The sequence below is a fragment of the Phaethon lepturus genome, unplaced genomic scaffold (genome assembly GCF_000687285.1).
Source record: "Phaethon lepturus isolate BGI_N335 unplaced genomic scaffold, ASM68728v1 scaffold42205, whole genome shotgun sequence".
NCBI classification, from domain to species: Eukaryota; Metazoa; Chordata; class Aves; order Phaethontiformes; family Phaethontidae; genus Phaethon; species Phaethon lepturus.
The window spans coordinates 93,453-112,862 of record NW_010543454.1 but is presented as its reverse complement, the minus strand read 5'-3'; the positions used below and the strand labels follow the sequence as shown (position 1 = coordinate 112,862).

The following is a 19,410-nucleotide window of genomic DNA, read 5'->3' as shown; positions in this document are numbered from 1 at the left end:
AGTGTTAAAAATGGGAAATTGCAGATAAGTTGTAGAAGTTGTAGCTGTTTTCCTGGAAAATGTCACGCCTGTCTTAAAACTCCTTCCTTGTATTGATACAAGGATTTGTACTTTTGGACTGTCAACACTGTCATGGAACTGGTCTGTCAAAAATTGTCTACTTCATGTGGAAGGAGGGCAGGAATGGCTACAGATAAAGACAGAGAGGTCAACTGCTTTATTTTGATGATTGTGTCTGCATTCGCTGGCTTAGTGAGTTCATGAAACTATGGTCTTGCGTATCCAAGTCCCGCAAAAAAAAAATAGGTGTTTTCTATGCTGCATTTCAGGTTCTAGAATTGGTAATGACTAGCTCAGACATTTAAAATGATTTGTACCTGTCTCTGTGTGAGTGCTAAATTGTACTTAATATCCCAGTAAAGTTTTAACAGCTTCTTACTCTAGGTAAGTGAAAACTAAGTTTATTTATAGTTTTAACTTTATCTTTAGATTGGCAACATGCTGACCTTTGATTCATTTGTGAAGGCAGTAGTCTCTCTGAAGAAATAGACAACTGCAGGCCTGAAATTCTTACTAAGATGATGTTTGGTATGCAGCTAGCCGAAGAAGTTTGTGCCCTACCACACCTGCTTTGTCAACTTTCAGTGCTGTCTCTCTCCAGTTGTACTACTACAGCTGCTTCTGGCGCTGCGTGGTAAATCAGATCAGTGAAACACTCCTTTCGCTTTGTTTCATCTCATGTCTTAATTGAATATGTAGCCTGAGTGTCTCCTAATACCAGTCCCGTAGAATTTTAATTGCTTTTACTGAATGACCTGCTTAAACAGCCAATAGATCATTTAAAAAGAGATTCTAGCGAAGCTAGTGCCATACAGCCTTTTAGGTAGTGAGCTATACTACTTTTCTGAATCTGTTCAGAAATCCAAGTCCTCTAGCTGTGCATGTAAAAATATGGTGAGTAGGAAGAGAAGTTAGAGAACAGCCTGGTTTTTTCATTAAACCTCCAAGTATCACGTGCTATTCCAAGCCTGTACTGCTGGTAGAGAAAGATCACTAGCCTTTCGTCTTTTTTAACCACGTATCTTTCCTAAATATAGTGAAAACATAGTGATTTGACAGCATAGTTGCATGACATGGCAGCTTTTGATAGGGACAGACTTTAAGGATGACCATCTGAGATTTGTTCTGTCCCTCACACTACCCTTAGAAGTGAAGTGAAAGTACACCTGCACTGTCAGTTTAGCTTTTCTGATCACACTCGGGCCTTGGTCTGCATGCAGAATATTGAGCATGCACCTGGGCACTCTTTTGGAGCAAACCGATTAGTTCAATTGGAAACGAAGTCTAAATACAGTTCTTAGACCTGTTCACACTAGAGATGTTTGTCAGTAGATGATATGGAGGAGACAGCCCCATGCAGGAGACTGGCTGCCATACACAACTGTTTAATGCCATCCCAGCAGGTTTATACTCTCACACCTTCCAGTGCATCCTTGGACAATATACCAGGGCATGCAATACTTACCATGTATTTCTTCATTTAGAAACACCATTTTAATGGGTTGTTACACAGTCTTTGCGTTGTCAGACACTCTGAAGTGAACAAAAGTACACAAAAATGCCCTCAGATAATACCTGTCTGTATCAGGATGGATGCAGTTACAGAGCATCCTGTTAGAATTTGGGTATTGTGCTGGCAAGAGCTCAATCTGTTTATGATAACAAGATGTCTAGAGAAGACACTGGTAACAAACTTTAACTCAGAGGTGGTAAAGTTTCCAAGTGACATGGGTGAGTTGGTTTTTTTAATAATTTTATGGCACAAATGTTGCATTCAAGGTGGTCATAGCAAAACGTTAATGAACGCAAAATAGTGTTCATTATTTTAGTAGAGTGAGAGTATTAAAAATTTCAGTGGCTCACATTGTAAACTTTCTTTTGTTTGAATTGCCTCTTTCTAACCCAGTTGTAAGTTTATTTCATTTTTTAATATAGCATACTAAGTTTGTAATTGCATGTGTCCTTTCAGGTTTGCCTGAATCTATTATTGCAGCGGCATGTGCCAGAAGTGGCCAGAGAGTTCTTCATGTTGATTCGTAAGTTATGCCACTAATTCTCCTTTTGAAGAGTTAAACTGGCTAGAACGATATCTGTGTCTATGTCAGTGTGCCCTTCGGGACTTATGTTTTATGTTCATTTGCCATCAAGTAATCTTATGCTTCTGTCTCTACCTTATTTTTGGGGTCTTATTTCCGTCAATAGAACAGGAAATTTTTGCATGCTAGCTCAGTAATTTGGAACATAAGTGGATGCTGTTGACAACTCCTTCTTTCGTACAGGCAGGGATGGTTACAGGTTTAGTGCCCTTCGTTATCATTCCTCACAGTAATTAGTCCGTTCTGGTTTTCTGAGAATTTTTACCTGGACCTTTATCACTTGGTGACAAAATGTTTTACTAGTCTCTCATTTGTATCAGTTCTCAATGCCTCGAGACGTTAATACAAGTACTTTTGCATTTTAATAGTTACCAGAATGAAGATGAGTGAAATCTGGCTGACAAGATCTTGATTGTGGCTGGCTCCTGTCCCCTTGCTACTTGTTCGGTCCCAAATATTAAAAACCTTATTTTAGAATAAGCAGGTATAGAATGAATAAAATAGTCATGTTTGGATTTTAAGCTTAATGCATATATTACCAGTAGACTACTTAGATATTGTTAAATGAACCACTTCTGTTTTTTCAGTTTTTCATATTCATTGGCTATCAAAGTCTGTAATAATGGTTAGCCACTGGAACTTGGATTTCTTTTATCCATGCCTATTTTTAGCTATGATGAAGAGCCTTTCAGAAAACCCATTGAAGCAGGCAATTAGAACTGTGGAATACAGATTTTGTTTATTGCTGTTTTCACTTAAATATGCTCATTTACATTCACACATGCTTTTGGTTTTATGAAAAAATGAAGGCTTCCACATTCAATTCCTTTCTCCTATGGAGTTATTGTCCAGCTCTAGTGCAGACTAAGGTCAGGGGAAGGTGTTCTTAACCAAGCTGTTCTTCGCTCATATTAATAGCTGCCATTTTAGTGTGTGTATGTGCTCACAGAATCATGGTCTAGAATCCGCATCTTGCCAAAAAAGTAGAAATGTTTATACTGTACAACCCTTTCCCCATAAAAAGGGAAGCATTTCAAGCCATCTGCTTTTTGTGTTTAAGTTAGTACTCTTGCAAAAAAAGCCTACTAAAACCAACAGAAACCCCCCACCTTGATGCCATTTGAATTTTAAGTGAAAAGTTAAGTCTTGGAAAGCTTGCCAGAGATTCATCTGCATTAAAACATTTTTATTTCATCTACTAAGTCTAGTTTAATATACTAATTTCTAAATTAATTTTCAAGTTTAATTTTACTGAGGTAACAGCATAATTGTCAATTCATCAACAAAAAATCTGTTTATATTAAGAATATCACTTTTTAACAATATATGTTGTTCCCTTCTTGAAGGATCAGGAGTTAAAATTTTTTTCAGGGTATATAAGATTTGGGGTTACTGAAATACTTGTTCGTGTTAGGTATGCTACTTCGATTAATCTTTTGTTCTTTAAAAAGGTCTGAGTTAAGCTAGGCACAGTGTATTGAACATGTATATGGATTAAGTCTTTGTTTACAGTTTGCTTGCACTCATTACCTCGTGTACATAATTTTATTACTTTTAATCTCCAGCCATGTTTGAATTTATCATAATATACTGCATAGGTGATTATGGAAGATAGTTTGAAGTGGCCTATTATAAAATACTAAGTTCTAAGTTTGATTTATAAACACTGTCCAAGCATTGCCATCAGCAGTAGCTAATCTTACTCAAAATAGTCACTTCACTGCAGTGTTGCCATAAATTCCTGTAGACTGGTTTTAAACTAAAGTTAGCTTCTGCCAAATAGTAATTGAAAGAGCTCTATTTCTCTGTGCCAGCTATCTGTCTCAATAAATGTAAATTCTGTGGTTCTTTTCAGAAAGCTACATTTACTGTAGATATTAATGAGCTGTTGACATGTGAAATTTCAAGGATATTTGTTAAGTGATTTAGGGAAGTAATTTGCAATTTAAAATGTGGAGATTGGCACTTAGTTTAAACTTGAAGTTGCTGAAGAAAGGTAGATCAAGACTAAAAGTTGATTACTTGATGTGGATATACTTCCCATACTAATTCTTAATATGCAGTGGACTTTTTGCTGATGGCTTGCTGTGTTTTCTACTTTGGGTCCTTTGCTTACTGGCTTCTTAAAATTATATATCTATATAGTGGTGTACAAGTTTGGTTACTGAGGATGGGGCAAGTAGAGGAGAGGTATGTTTAGCCACATTTTACATTTGATTTTCAGCATCTAGAATATAGCATTTCTAGACTATAGTTTTGTAGACTATAGTTTTATTGTCTACATACTTCCTCATTGACTTATTTATCTTTCCATGTAGGGTTCATCTCAAAGGCAAAGGAGTTCTAAGGTGCAGGATTTTAACTGCTCTTTTGTGCCCAGTTTGCTCTGTCTACTTCTCATATCTTGCTGCTTGACACCTGTTATCTTTCTTGTTTTTTCTATGTGTTTTGCCCGTAGTGTACTTGAGTGTCCCTTGTGTCCAAAATTTTGGGCATCCAAAAGCATGCTGGGCACCCTGCTTGTACCTCCCCCCTCCAAGATACCTGCTTTTGTAGTTTGTTCCACTTCTTGCTAGAAAATCTGTCTCGCTTTCTTCAGGACTTGTAAAATATATAATGTAATATAACCCATGTCTTCATATAGCCTTCTTTTTCATCTTTTAACTTCTGTGAAGTGAGGTAGCTGTGTAAGTACAGCAACTGGAGAGTGGAAAGGTTGCTTCTGAGAGCAGGTCTGTTTCTTGCAAGAAAAATAAAGGAATTATTTAACGTTCAGTAAGGAAACCTAGGCAAAAATTCTTAGTTCTTTTGACTTTTCTGGAAAAGCTGTGTTTTGTTTTTGTTTTTTAATTTATTTTGTTTTAGGGGAGATGATCTCATAGCAAAGGTATTAGAGAAAAAACATGGTCTCAACTGGTCCATGATAATTACCTTTGGTTATATTCATATCCCATGATATAATGTAATGTAGTACAAGTGACTGCCACCATCACTCTTTTATTGAGCTGGAGGATCTCAGGAGCTGTTTGGGTTAAACCCTTCCTCTTGGAAGGCAAGGAAGTGTAGACCACTTCTCGTGCTCCTAAACATGATTACTATGCCAGAAAGGGAATTTTAAATACATGTGACTCTGTACTTAGTAGGTAGCACATGAAACTTTATGGGTTTGAAACATAAGTCATTTTGTGTTCAGAACCTTTAAAATTGATGTGGCAGTAACTTCCTTGGCAAAAGACAGCTACTCTGATGGTGCGAGACTTCTTTCTGAAAGATCAAATGCAGGACAGACACAACCAGGCAGCTCTGGGGAGCAGTCATGAGGCATCAGCAGCTTTTCTTCAGGCATCACCAGCGTTGACTGTTAAACCATGGCCGTTATGACATGGCACTGAGAAGGGTGACCTTTTTAACAGGCATAGTCTGTGAAATACTTTTTCTTTTTTTACTTACATTTTACGTGTGTATTTTGTGGTTTCAAAAGTGTTCAATTTCTGAAATGGCAGTCTGTCTTCAAAAGGACATGGTAGATATTCTGTTGGTTTAGATTCCAAGAATGTTAATCAGTAGGAAACAATGTCCAGTTTCAGTGTTCTGGACTGGGATTTGCTAATTCTTTCTAAGTATTTGAAGAAAAAATGGGCTAAATAACTGAGAAAAAAATCACAAACTAATGTAGAAGACAGAATTAAGCTTTTTGCAGAGGTAGAACTCTACTAGGACTATGCTTCCAAAACTTTGCAAAAATGGCTTTAGCAGTTCTGCCATTAGCTCTGAACTACAGATTTCAGATTTGACAAATGTGAACTAAAAGCAGCAGTATTTTAATTCATATGAAAATCCAGGTAATACAGGAGAAGTTTTGAGCCAATATCATCTGGGAAAGCATGTATGGCAGAGAAAGAAGACATCTGTGCTCTAACTTTGTAGAAAAATTAATTTCTAACTCTGCTGTTCCACCTTCAGAATGTTTCGTGTTCTTACTTAGAGGATGATTGAATTATAACCTTAAAAAAGGGAGAGAATATCCATCATTTTAGCTTTTTAATATAGCAAGAGAAGAGAGGAGCTTAGTCCTTGAGATTTTGGAACAAGATTTTAGGGTTAATTATGCTTTGATCTTGACCATTACTTGAAGGAATTCCTCGGTTCATCCTCAGGGCATTTTTAATAAAAATATTTGGTTATAAAGGACTCGTAATTGCAAAACCATTAGTCAGCTGTTTTTCAGAATTCTTCTTCAAGTTTTTTACTAAAAACTTGGCTCATTAGATCAGTAATCATGTCAGGTCTACCTTCTTTCTGTAGTGTTTTCAGATGAAAAAATTAAGCAATCCTGATTCATCATGTAATGCAGGGTAAACTAACTAATTCTGAGGAAAAAAAATATCTGCAAGTTGATGCTTCATGAGAAGATTAATATTTGGGGTGGTATAACATAACTTGGGAAGGGTGCTCAGATGCCAGAGGAAAGGAGGGACAGCTGCGATTCATTTTCCATTTGAGAAAGGCCGTACGGTGTTCTCGAGACTTGATTGAGCTTCCGAACAGCATTATGGAGTGCTTTGTTGAAAAGATTGATTCATGTCAATGGTGGTTAAGAAGAAAAGCCATTTCAAAGGAAAATTCACCTGGTGAATGGAGGAATGTTTAAAACAAAGATGTCTGACAGCTCACAAATAAACTTTTGTAACTTGCTGGGAAAATAACATACTGATTTCTCTTACTGAAAGTTTTAATTTTATATATTCTAAATATGTATGAATTTATGTTGGTATAGATTCAAGAAACCCAGTCCTAATTTTAGACAGGTGTTTTCTGCAATTTCTGTGATCAATGGCCTTGCTTGCTCTGACAGCCAGATTGTATTCCATATTCAAGGAAACTTGCAACTAAAGCAGCAGATTCCCTTAAAAATAAATCTTCATGGCTGTGTTTTTTGGAAATCCCAGAAGTGGCAGATAATATATGGATATTGAATTTTTTTTCCAGTGGAATGTTAAGAAGCAGCAAGAAATTAACCTGCACCATTGACAAGCTAGAACAAAGCTGGAGATTATCGTTGCATGCAACCATCAGTTACTGCCTTACAAATTGAAACCTGACAGAATCAGGCATTTAATATATCAAATCTTCATGGCTTTGGATACTATACGATACCAAATAGCAGTACTTTTTAAGCCTCACCCATGTCATTCACATAATGTAGCAAGTATGAACTCCTTTTTATAGATGATTGGAGTTTCTGGTTGGTAACAGATCTCCAGGTGGAGCCCTTCTCCTTAGGGGAACCAAATTGCAGGATAGACGATGTGAGTTCTCTTAAAGTATAGACCCAGCCCTCCCAGTTCGTGCCCTTAAACGCTGTGTTCTGTTGTTGAAGCCACCTTTACACAGTGAATGCTGGATTTTGTTGTCTTTGCAAAAGATGTCCTATTTATATTCTCAGCTATTGCCTTGCAGTAGCTGAAAGACTTTTCTAGGCCAGTTTCTAGTCAGGAGCGATTAGGCTGTGTTTAGCAGACATCTGCCCTTCATATGCTAAGTAAGCAACATAGTGTAGAGCATCACCTTCTAGTACTGTAAAGGGGCTGACACTCTTAATGAAGTCTTTGTCAGTGCATATAAGTCTAGTCAAAAAAATACCATCTTAAACAATAGAATTGAACCTGAATTTAATTTTTCACTTTCATCACACTTATCTCTACTATTTAAAAGTGGAGGAGGTTATGGGAAGATTTTAAGTTCATTTGATAGGGCAATCTTCTCATTGTTCTGTAAAACACAAACCCCACCTTCCTCCCTAAATTTTTTTTTTTTTTTTTAAGTGCATGCAATAACATTAGATATCCATTCCGGGGGTTATTTTTATCTTTCATGCTTCTGAAGTGCCAGCATGCAGTGCCAGAAAACAGAGTTAAATCCTGAAACGACTTTTTTTTGTTTTGCAAGAACAGGTGATTCTTAAAAAACGTAATTGCTCTATTATTTTTCCTATCAGAGTTGTTAAATATTTAAGATGTGGTATGATAACAAATCCAATTAATCCAACTGGTGCTCAGAGAAATGTTGATAGAAAAATTTAAAAAAGGGAGAGCAGAGTCTTTCTTTGAGTAAGAGCAGAACTGTTAATTTCTGTGATTTTTAAGTTGTACACTGATATTTTCAAGGCAGAAGGTGGTAAATACAAACGCAGAAATACTCAGGGAGGTATGAACGTTTTGTACAAATCAGTTCCTTTGGCTCCACCTACAGTATATGCAGTTTAATAAGAATTTTGCCAGAGCATCCTAACAGTCTATAATAAGCATAATCTGTTCTGTAAGCAGTACAAAAACAACAGAGTGAACTTTGCTTTATTTGACATAATGGATAAGAGATGTGGTTTCTACTGTCTGGACCCAATTTGAGTTTCCTTAACCCTCCTTTGCATAGCCACCTCACGAAGGACTGTTAGTTTAGAAGTGGCATATAATGCAATTACGTTAACTTCCAAATCAGCTTCAATCAGAAGCAGTATAGCTGTGCTCATGTGACAAAGCTCTTCGATCCTGCCAGAACCTGAAAATGTGGAGTGTGGTATGGATGCAAAAAAACCCCGAATTGGCTTTTCCGAAAACTCGGTTGAAACTGGAAGACTTGTTGGCTTGGCTCCATGCTACGTGAAGATGTCTATAGTGTTGTACATGTTTGCGCTAAAGGTCTAGAGTCAGTCTTGGCCAAGAAGCAGCACTATCAGTGTTTTCCTTTTACTCATAGCATCCCATGTGCTTTTCTCGGCATTACTCATTTTACCCTCCAAATAATTTGACTTTGGACTATAGTCTGTTTGGTCAGAGATGCATACAAATAAGTAAAAATTGAAATTTTGCATCTCATTAAGAGTTGTGAAATATTACACCAATTTTTATGTTCTGCATCTGTAAAATCTGTCGTGGAAAATATTTTTAATTACTCAAACTTGGTTGTGTTTTCTTTAAACCTGAAAAATCTATGTTTTCATCTCTCCATCAAGTTTTATTGTTGTTTTTTTCTTTGCAGGAGAAATTACTATGGTGGAAACTGGGCCAGCTTTAGTTTTTCAGGATTATTGTCCTGGATTAAAGAAAATCAGGTAAAAAACTTCCCAAATTACTACTTCTAATGTTCTTTAACTTTAAATCTTAGTTGTTTGCATAACTTATTACAAGAGAAATTATCGCAATGGTCTTTGGTAATTTGAGAGATCAAAGACGTATTTACTTTCCAACTTTACTGGTTAAGATTTATCCATCTGGCCTAGCATTCTAACACTCTTGATGTGCCTGGTGTATTTCTGTTATAATCCGAGACCAAATAGTCTAGTGCTCAGTCATACTTTTTGAGTTCTTGAATTTACATAGAAGCAACTACACTGTTGTTTCGATTCGTTTCCCAGCACCTTTTGCAAACGATAATCTGGTCTTTTCGATTTCCTGTCTGATTCTTTCTTAACTGTGAGAAAGGTAGTTATTGGGTCCTTCCGTTGAAATGTTCTGTAACCAGGACAAAAGGGTTAATGTTGATAGTGTATTTTTTTTCTAATTCATGACAGTCCACTAGAAATCTTCTGAGGAGGATATTTATTTACGATACTGAGCACTTGGACTACATTAGCAAATGGATGTTCGTATTATTTACTGAAGCATTATGAGCCTGTTGGTCCATAGAAGATGGGACTTCTTCAGTTCAATCTCATGCCTATTTATTACATAGTGCTACCTTCTGGCGTAATCAGCGGAGTTGCTCAGTGTCAGAACTTAATATTCTCCGTGTTCTGTTAAATGGTTTAGAGATTCCTGTGTGTGACAGATAAATGTGATACCCAAATTACTGTATTTTTTCATAAGGTTTTATGTTCAAAGAGTTTTGTCACAAAATTTGGAACTAACCTGGCTGTGGCAAACCTGTCTTTTAGTAGATTGTATTCAAAGTTATATTCAAGTCTCTACTAAACCTTGTATTTCATTTAAAATTGTATTTTCAGATTATTAGATCTAGTAATATAGTGTAAATGTTGGCATGCATGCTATAAAGTAACAAGGTCTAAGTTTTTCAGCTGAAAAAATCTGAATAGAAAAAACATTAAGACAGCTAAGATAATTCTTTTTCTTTAATATAAGATGGTACAACAAATTATTTGGGATTATAGAGATTTATAGCTCAAGAGTAGCTAGCACAGTAAAAAATGTAATTATAATTGTTCTTTGTAAGCAAAAGACAGGTATCAGTGATGAATGTGAGGACTGGAGAAAACTGATCCTTGAGAATGAAGATGTTATTTCTCTTAGCAAGAAGGGTAAAACTATTCAACATGTAGAAGATTTCTGTTTTGGCGAGTAAGTACAAATACAGAAATATACAAATAATTTTATATGCCCAGAGGTAAATTATCATATTGTGCTTTTGGCTTCAAGCATTTTACCGTGCTATCATATTGCATGTTGTCTCAAAAAGTAACCGTGAGCTCTGAAATGTTTTTAATATTCTTGTGCTTTTGTTGAAATCACTTGCACTTCATTAAAGGTAACTGATCCTTCTTAAATTACCTTATCTGGATGCAATGTAATTTGTTGATCAAATTTGTGAGTTGGTAATTTACTTCTGAATAGAAAATGGAAGCGTTGTGCCTGTAGGTATTATTAGTAGTAAGTAGTTAATGCACTACCATCTAATATATTTTTGTATTCTTAATTTGCCTAAAAGCTGCTATTCTTATAGCGAAAAGTTAAAGACATAAGTACATGTAAAATGAAGTAAGTACACAAGAATAGGAGCACAAATGGACAGTAGTACTGTAATTATAAAATACTCTAGTTGTGCTAAAATGGTAAAGTAGTATTTGCCTTGTGTCATTTTTATATTCAGTGGATTTAACTTGCTCATTAGGCAGTGCTTACCTATGCTGCTTAGAGGGAGTTGCATGGTGAAAGGCTCCTGGTAATACACCAACAGTTAGCCTTTTTGAGCTGTCACCTTCTTTCTGTTTTTGAAGTAAAGCAAGCTCAGCTCTTACTTTGCATCCAACATGCAAAAAATACATGCTTAGTTTGAAATACAAATGTTTACTTTTGTGAATATTTGTTGCAGAAGACATGAAGAATAGTATACCATCTTAGGACTGCATATGTGGTAAATATCATTTAGTTAGGTATTTGTAGAGGTATGTCTGCATTAGCAGAAGCTAAGGATCCAAATTTCACTTATTTTTTTAGATTTTTAGGTGGAAGTATGATAGTTTGTTATATCTAAGTCATGCAGAAGGTAAGCTTTTCACAATATTGTATTACTGAAAATCAAGGAACATTTAAAAGTAACTTTGTGAAGCAGTAATGTTGAGCAATGTGTAAGCATAGTAATGATGAATGGAAATTTTATGGACCTCAACTGAAAACTGAACTATTTCTTTGTGTTTATCATTTTTATCTTTTGGATTTTGCACTGAACTGAACACTGTTCTGAATTCCTGAAAGGTTCTTTGGGATAGTTATGTAAGTTTAGCCTTGAATCCCTTAGATAATATCATAGATAGCTCAATGAAATGTTGACATAGTCATACAGAAACTTGTATTTCTTTCTGTAAATGTCACAGGTAGAAAAAAAAGGTGTAAATAAATACAATCTGAAGGTCACAGACTCAGAATATTTAAAAATTCTATATTGTACGGTAATGGCTGCTTGACTGTATTGCAGATAAAATGTTATGCTTGTTTCAAAGCAATAGCAGTTGAATATTGTACTTGTAATCCTGTTGCTAGAATAAATATTGTTCAGAACCAGTATTAAATCAGGTTAAAGGTTACACGGTCTTGTAACTTTGCATATGATTTTCCTAAGAAGATGTGATACTGTCTGCTGGCTGGCTTAAAAATGAGTCCCCTAGCACTAAGATTTCACACTCGGTAGAAGTGAGCGTTATACTTGAGTCAGGACAAAATAAAAGATTCTGCTTCTAAGCATTTAACTTTGCCTGGCAGTACAATGCTGTCTGTCTCGATTATCAACAAAAACCCTCACAGGGAAGAATGGTAAGATTAATAAACCTAGCAAAGAAGAAGTTTTCCAAAATACCGTAAAACTTTCTGAGAGAGTCAATTACTGTTTTTCTGACAATTTACACGTTCTGGCTAGATTCTGTTGTTTTTGCTGAACTTTTATAACTCCTATGAAGTAACCATTAAACATTTATTTTGAAAGAATAAACAGCTGGGTAGCAGTATAATATACACAGTGCAAATCTGAAATGAATGGCCTTAGAACAAAGTGCATCCATCAAAGGAAAAGAATACTGTGTCTACAACAAGCTGTATTGAAAAAAGGCAAATGGCTGAAAAATAAATAGTGAACACCTGTGCTGAATAAATTAACCAGCTGGTTGGCAATTTTTCATTTGACCTATCTGAAGGGGTTGCTGTTACAAGGCATTAATAAGACACATTCATTTTAAGATATTCCTTTGTTAGTACCATTAATTGATGAATGGTGGAAGATAATATTCTAAATTTACGCAAGAATTTGTCTGCAGATGTATTATTTTTTTCTGAATTAGGAGAAGAATTGTCTGTACAAAAGTTCAATCTGAGTGATTTTTGTAGACGGTTCTTACATTATTCAAGGATATTTGTTCCTATAGGAAGGATGTCATGAATTTAGATTATATACAGTTTTTATGCTTTCATTATAAAATTGTGTAGACCTGCAAATCATGCAGATTTGCGTACTCATTAATAGGAATTGAACAGAGATTTTAAATATGTAAATATAACATTTCTGTTACACTGCTTTTTAGAGTGATACAGAAAAAAGGCTGTGTATTGTGAATCCAGACTTTATTTTGCTTTAAAAAGAAATAATCGAGTATGTTTAAAATGAGATTGAACTGTACATTGAGCTTGGGAGAAGGTAGAAAGATAACTTGCCTCTGAATTTTTATGTTAAAAAATCTTTAGGATGGGTCAAAGAATAGCTTCATTCTTAGTTATTGCATTAATGGCAACAGCTTTTGCAGTTGTCACAAACACCATGTCCCAAATTCCTAAAAAAAACCAAACCCACAAAAATCCACACAGAACCCCAAAATTCAGTTGACGTTCATTTGTATTTTTAATAGAGACTAATTTAAAAAAAAAAAACTTGACGAAGTACTTCTCTTTCCTTGCTATTGTATATTTATTTAATGCTTGAAATATGAAGCAAAAAGACATAATTTATGTACAGAAACAGACTACTTTAATTAGTGCTTCCTTATAGCAGTTCCTGTATTTCCCAGGGCAATATTATACCCCATTCATGAGTAAGTGCTTCCCGGTGGCTGCGCACAAGCTGAGAGACTTACTCCAAACTCTTCTTTTCACGAGCCCATGTGAGCTCCCTGAGTTCATAAGTGAGGAGCAACTTCTAAAGGATACAGGGCTTTTGTTCCCTCTTCTAACAGAAATCCTGCCCCCTGCTTCCATCTGTAAGGCTACAGATGTGTGAGGGAGCGGATTCACATGTATATTGAATAATTCCTTGCTGTTCAGTGAATTTTAACCATCTTGTTAGTTATTGAAATTTTGTACTGTACGTTTGCAGGTCACCTTTAAAATCATAGTTCATTAGTTTTCAGCAAAGATTAAATTGTTTATTCAGTGCATTAATGGCTTGTGGTAGAAAGATAAAAAGACAGTCTGAAATTGTTTCTGAACTCCTTTCACTTCCAATGACATTGATTTGATTCATCTCAGCTGGTAGTATAAACTAAAATTCTAAGTTCAAAAGTACTAGTTTCTAAGGTAGATGTTATTGAAGTTCGAGATAAAAAGAGTAGATGAGATTAAAAGTGGAGGTCTGCTTTATAAGAGGAATTTTAAGGAATTGTGTCGTGAAAAGGAAATGGACTATAGAGAGTAAATGTTGTGTGGTAATGTCCCTCCCCTTGAGTGGCTGCCTTCGATCTAGTGCCTACGAGGCACAAATCTGCAGCACTTGCATAAAAATAACATTGCTACATGAGGGAACTTTGTTCTGTATGGCTGTTACTTGAACAACTAATTAGAATGCAAGATCAGAGCTGGAAAAGTAATCTGAAAGTTTTACTTAAACTTCAGGTCAAAATCGCAAGCTTCTCTTACGGACTTGCTATAGTAGTCTCGTTTGTATAAAGCACTTCTGTTTTGTTCGGTGAGTTTGGTTTTTAAAAAATCTGAACTTAATGGCTTTAATGCATTTTTGCATTTCAGTTTCAAAGGGGTTTTTTAACTCGTAGGAAAAACCTAATCCGATTGCTTTACTGTTTCTTTTTTAAAATACTATCATTCTTTTGTTTACGTAGCTGTGTATTGTGTTTCACCATGAGAGTTTTGATTTTCATTTTGGGCTCATTCCATCTTTTGAGTCTGTGTAAAATAAGAACCCCAATTTTTGTCGGGTTTTTTTGCTTCTCCTCAGTAAAAACACTCCTCTTGAATGACAGCTTTGCAGTCAAAGAACCAGGATTCTTTAGTCTGTGGTACACCTGATTCGGCCAGGATAAAGAAATTGTAATGCTTTTCATAGAAACGCTTGAGGTTTCCATTTTGGCACTGACTCAAAACTTTAAACCAGTTTTTAAGACTCTTTAAAAAAGACTTTTCCCCCCTTCCTTCCCTGTGTTTTTAATCAGTCAGGATTCAGCTGAAGATGTTGAAGAAGCTGGTGCATTGCCAAAGCTGCCTGTCTTTGGAGCCTCTGGTGCGGAGGGGGTTGCTCAGGACTCGGAAAAAGAGAGCCCACCACTGGAGAGTGCCTTACCGGAGGCGGAGAGCTGGGAACCTGAAAAGGCTACAGGCACTGAGCCAGCAAGTGCAAGGGAAGGGAACGATACAGAAATAACCTCTGAGCGTGAAAGTTCTCATAGTACAGCCTTAGGCGAGTCTGCTCTGGAACTGGGAAAAACTGAAGCTGCACCCTCAGAAATTTCTGCCCAAGAACCAAAGAAAATTACGTATTCCCAAATTGTTAGAGAAGGCAGAAGGTTTAATATTGATTTAGTTTCCAAGGTAGGAACTGAATGACTCTTTTCATATAAGTACATTTACTTTTCTTAAAATGCTGGAATTTAAAAAAAGTCTTTAAAGTTGCAGGGTGCTGACACACTACCTTTGAGGCAAAAAAAAGACACTCTGGAGAAGTAAGCAAGAATTAGTACTCTTTAAACGAGCGATTTCATATGTGCTCTTTAGTGTTTCTTTATAACCAAAGAGACCACAAATAATAGCTCAGAAATATGTCCGTAAAAGTAAATTGAAGTCATATCTGCAAAGTTGCTCTTTTTAAATATCATCATTTTAAAAAATATTTTTTTAAACAAGCAAAATGAATCTACATGCAGATCTTTGGTGGTTTTAAAATGAAAAATAATCGTCCTGTTGGAGTACTTCTGGGTTTTTAGATTTTCCTGTGAAACTCATGTTGTCTCTACTAGTTTTGGTTTTCTGGCAACTAAAGCACTGAATTGTAATAAATTTTATTGGAAAGAAAAAATAATTACACTTAATCCGTAACGTAAAAGTGACTAAAAGTAGTTGTTATTGTGTTGAATTCCTACTAGCGTGTGTTTTACTTAGAGGAAAAACTATTAGTCTGACATATTGTCATACTGTTTAAACTCTGAAATCTCCCTTTTACGTACATCACAGTATATGGATACAGTCCTGCAAATTCAAGTTAAATGGAAATTTTTCTTAACTTCTGTGATTTAGACTGTGTACTCTGCAATGGGAAGTTTTTTCAAAGTTGAATGCTTTATTTTTTCATGTTCTGCATGAAAAGATTTTCTCCAAGCCTCTGGAAACTGTAAAAAAAAAAAAAAAGTTCTTCAATAATTTACTAAATTTTTGCAGAGACACTACAAAATGCATTGTTTCAGATTTTGTCTCTGTGTTCCAAATGTAGATACCTCTTTCATGCATCATTAGAATGACATCATGAAAACAATAGTCAGTGTATAGTGGTTGAGCAGATAGCACTATTTTGTATACTTTTTATACTGCCACTGTGTTACATGGTGTTAATTGCAATGAATACTAAAAACTCTGATGGAAGGGTAGTCATCTGGGCAAGACTAGTAGTTAGCGCTGGGTTTTCTCTGGCACTGGGACACAGGCTTTCTCATAGTGTCCTTGTTAGTGTTCTAGTAAACCTTTATCTTGAAAATTCCTCTGTGATCATGCAAATTCTGTTACTCAGGGCCACAAGACTTGAAGCATGTTTAAACGCATCTCCAGTGCTTTTCGATTCAGACATAGGACTATTCTGTGAATAGTTAAGTTTCTGTCCCTTCAGTATTTCTTTATATTTGTATCTTATAGAAAGAGTAAAGAGAGACAGATTATAAATCAATATATCAGAATATAACTAAACCTTAACTGGGGGTTTAAGGAATTTATATTTAGAGAACAGGGCATTATTGTTTCAAGTAGTTTAAGAAACAATAATGGAGAAAGTTTAAGAAACAATAATGTTTAAGAAACAACTAGTGATAATTTATACAGATGATGTCATATACTTTACTAATATTAGGAAAGTTAAGTGGTAAAATACAGTGTTCAAGGATATATAGCATACAATACAAAGATGACAACACAAAAAATTGTCTCAAGCTGTGATTCCCAGACTAATAAAACTAAATGAGCAGTAGGCTGACACCTTCCTTTTTCCTGCACGGACTCACATCTCCCTTTCTCTCCTGTGGACTGTTTTGTCTTCTCCATTTGTATGGTCGCTTCAGTTCAGTTAATATTATTTTGCACATAGGGTGTGATATTCTTTTATTCAGGTTTTACTTCACCATGTGTACTGGTAAATAGTTACAGAAAACACCTTAAAAAGCAGTACTTCTGGTATTACTGTTTTCTTCTGGTGTAAGCGCTTTCTCTTTACTCACCTTTTTTTTTTCCTTCACTGTGCAGTTGCTTTACTCCCGAGGTCTGCTAATTGACCTTCTGATTAAGTCGAATGTTAGCAGATACGCAGAGTTTAAAAATGCAACACGAATTCTTGCCTTTCGAGAAGGAAAAGTAGAACAGGTATTGTAATATAATGTATTGCATATGCTTAACCTCATTTTTTTAAGTCAAGAAACTTGGAATTGGTTTCTTTAGAGTTTTTTAACAGTAAGCTAGTGTTTTTCCTTAAGATTCTAATTTTTATTTCATTTCTGGAATGAAAAAATGTTCGTATGTATTATATATTATTTTTTTAAAAAAGCTAAAATTAGAATGTGCAGCCCAGTAAATTATTGACAATATTTGACATGAGGCAAAGATTTTAGACCGTGATCCACTTGGCAGTTAATTCTTAAAGATTCAGAGGTTTTAGGTTTTCGAGTTCCTAGCATAGACTTGATTTATCTGCTACTTACAAGAGAAGTCATTGGTGTGATAATGGCAACAGGAGATTTTGTCACAGTTAATTAATACAAACTCTTTTGATTAACTCCGCAGTCAGACGTGCAAGTGAAATTGAAGGGAAATTAAAAGCGGAAGAGACTGAAAAATATTTTAAAATATTGTTGTTGTGGAAAATTGGTAACTTCTGTTATAGTTATAATATACAATAAAGGAAATAAATATATAAGAAAATAACTGATAGAAAATAGTAATTAAAAATATTTGTCAGATAGTCAGACTAGAGTGTTGCTTGATGCTTTTCATATCCAGAGTATGGAAAGTACCTGAAATCATTAACAAATATTTTCCAGGTACCTTGTTCTAGAGCAGATGTCTTCAACAGCAGACAGCTCACTATGGTGGAAAAGAGAATGCTAATGAAATTTTTGACATTTTGTTTGGACTATGAACAACACCCTGATGAATACCAAGGTAGTGTTTCATTGAACAATGTACACCCTGTTCTTATGAGTTCGTTCAGTTATGCACAATTCTGATAGCTCTCCTGTGTTTTCACGCAATTTATTTTTATGGTTTCATTTTCAAAATATGCTTTGACCTTTTTGTGACCTTTTCACTTCAGTGTTAAGTTCTTCTACTTAAGCACTTGCTCTTCTAGTTCCCACATCATTTATTATTTTCATTTTTCTTAAAAGCAGAATTATATATTACAGCAAGGTTGCAAAATGTTTTTTAGCATTATTAGCTGTTCCCTTCCCCCTCCCAGGGATTTTTTTAATATGGTGTGATGTGCCTGTTTTTTCTTTTCTGCCTTTTTCGGGGCTGGGGGGGTGGGGGGGAGAGCTAATAAGTAAATCATCACAATATGTTGCCACAAAATCAGAAATTGAGAAAGTGGAATTTTTAAACTTTGAAAGTAAATGTAATTTAATGCCTTCTAGTTGCAGAGGGCGAGTTCAAAGTGCCTTTATGAACCTATAGCTTATTTAGACGAGAGAAAATCTGAATAGATTTGAGCCATAATGTGCAGAGAATAATAAGCATCAGGTCAAAGAGGAAAAATGACTAACAGAAGGAAAGTGATGGAAACCCACTCTCTGTTTTGGGTTTGTGCACCTCAGGGTTCAAAGGATGAAGTGATGTTTTCAGTTCTTGGAGTCTAAAAGTAAATTAAGTTTAAAAAATAGAAAAATCAGTGAAAAAGAAAGGAAAGGGAAGTAGTTAAAGCATTGATGTAAGTTTCAGACTGAAGCATATCGGTGCTTTTGTAACTTAACAGTAGCTTGCCTAAGCACTGTTTTTGAAAGAATCTGGTGTTAAAAAAGACACAATTGTTAAGGATGCTGGTTTGATTACTTCAACAAGACCCTTAGAATAGGTACAAACATTAGAGAAAATTATTTCAAGCATGTGCAAGAGAATTGGTCAGTATCAAGAATGATCTGGTAAGATTAGGAGACAGAGAGTCTGTAATGAACTCCAGAAAATACTGAAGGCAGAGGGAAACTCATTAGGCTGAAGTGGTTTATTCATTGCAGGTACTTTAAGGTTTACTACTGCTGGAAGAAATGGAGGTACTCAGAGTGAGAATATAGGTGATACTTAGAAAATTTTTAAGTTAAAAAGAAAAGAGACACCACATGAATTTTAAATGAATTCATTCAGTCATGTATGTAAAAGTCATCACATTCCTTTTACTTCCAGAGATAGTTAAACAGATTTCGCTCCTACATTTTAAAATAGCCTGGAAGGTAATTGGGAATATTTTGAGTCAGATAAATCTAATGTAAAGACTTCAGAAATCTAAAATTGCTCTTGGTGAGATCATTATGTTCGTGGGTAGGCAGACTTTTAATAGGGAGAGTTCA

The 19,410-nt window shown here is 35.3% G+C and overlaps 1 protein-coding gene across 1 annotated transcript in view; it reads left to right on the top strand.

Annotated features, from left to right (window-relative positions):
• Nucleotides 1-2,029: 2,029 nt before the first annotated feature.
• Nucleotides 2,030-19,410, top strand: part of LOC104621785 (rab proteins geranylgeranyltransferase component A 2-like) — a gene marked incomplete at its 5' end in the record, with an annotated part of 56,783 nt that continues 39,402 nt past the window's right edge. Inside the window, 6 exons of the mRNA XM_010288358.1 lie at nt 2,030-2,096; nt 9,195-9,267; nt 10,295-10,510; nt 14,815-15,190; nt 17,102-17,218; nt 17,893-18,013. Of these exons, the coding sequence (XP_010286660.1) occupies nt 2,030-2,096; nt 9,195-9,267; nt 10,295-10,510; nt 14,815-15,190; nt 17,102-17,218; nt 17,893-18,013 (970 nt within the window). The remainder of the gene's footprint in view (nt 2,097-9,194; nt 9,268-10,294; nt 10,511-14,814; nt 15,191-17,101; nt 17,219-17,892; nt 18,014-19,410) is intronic.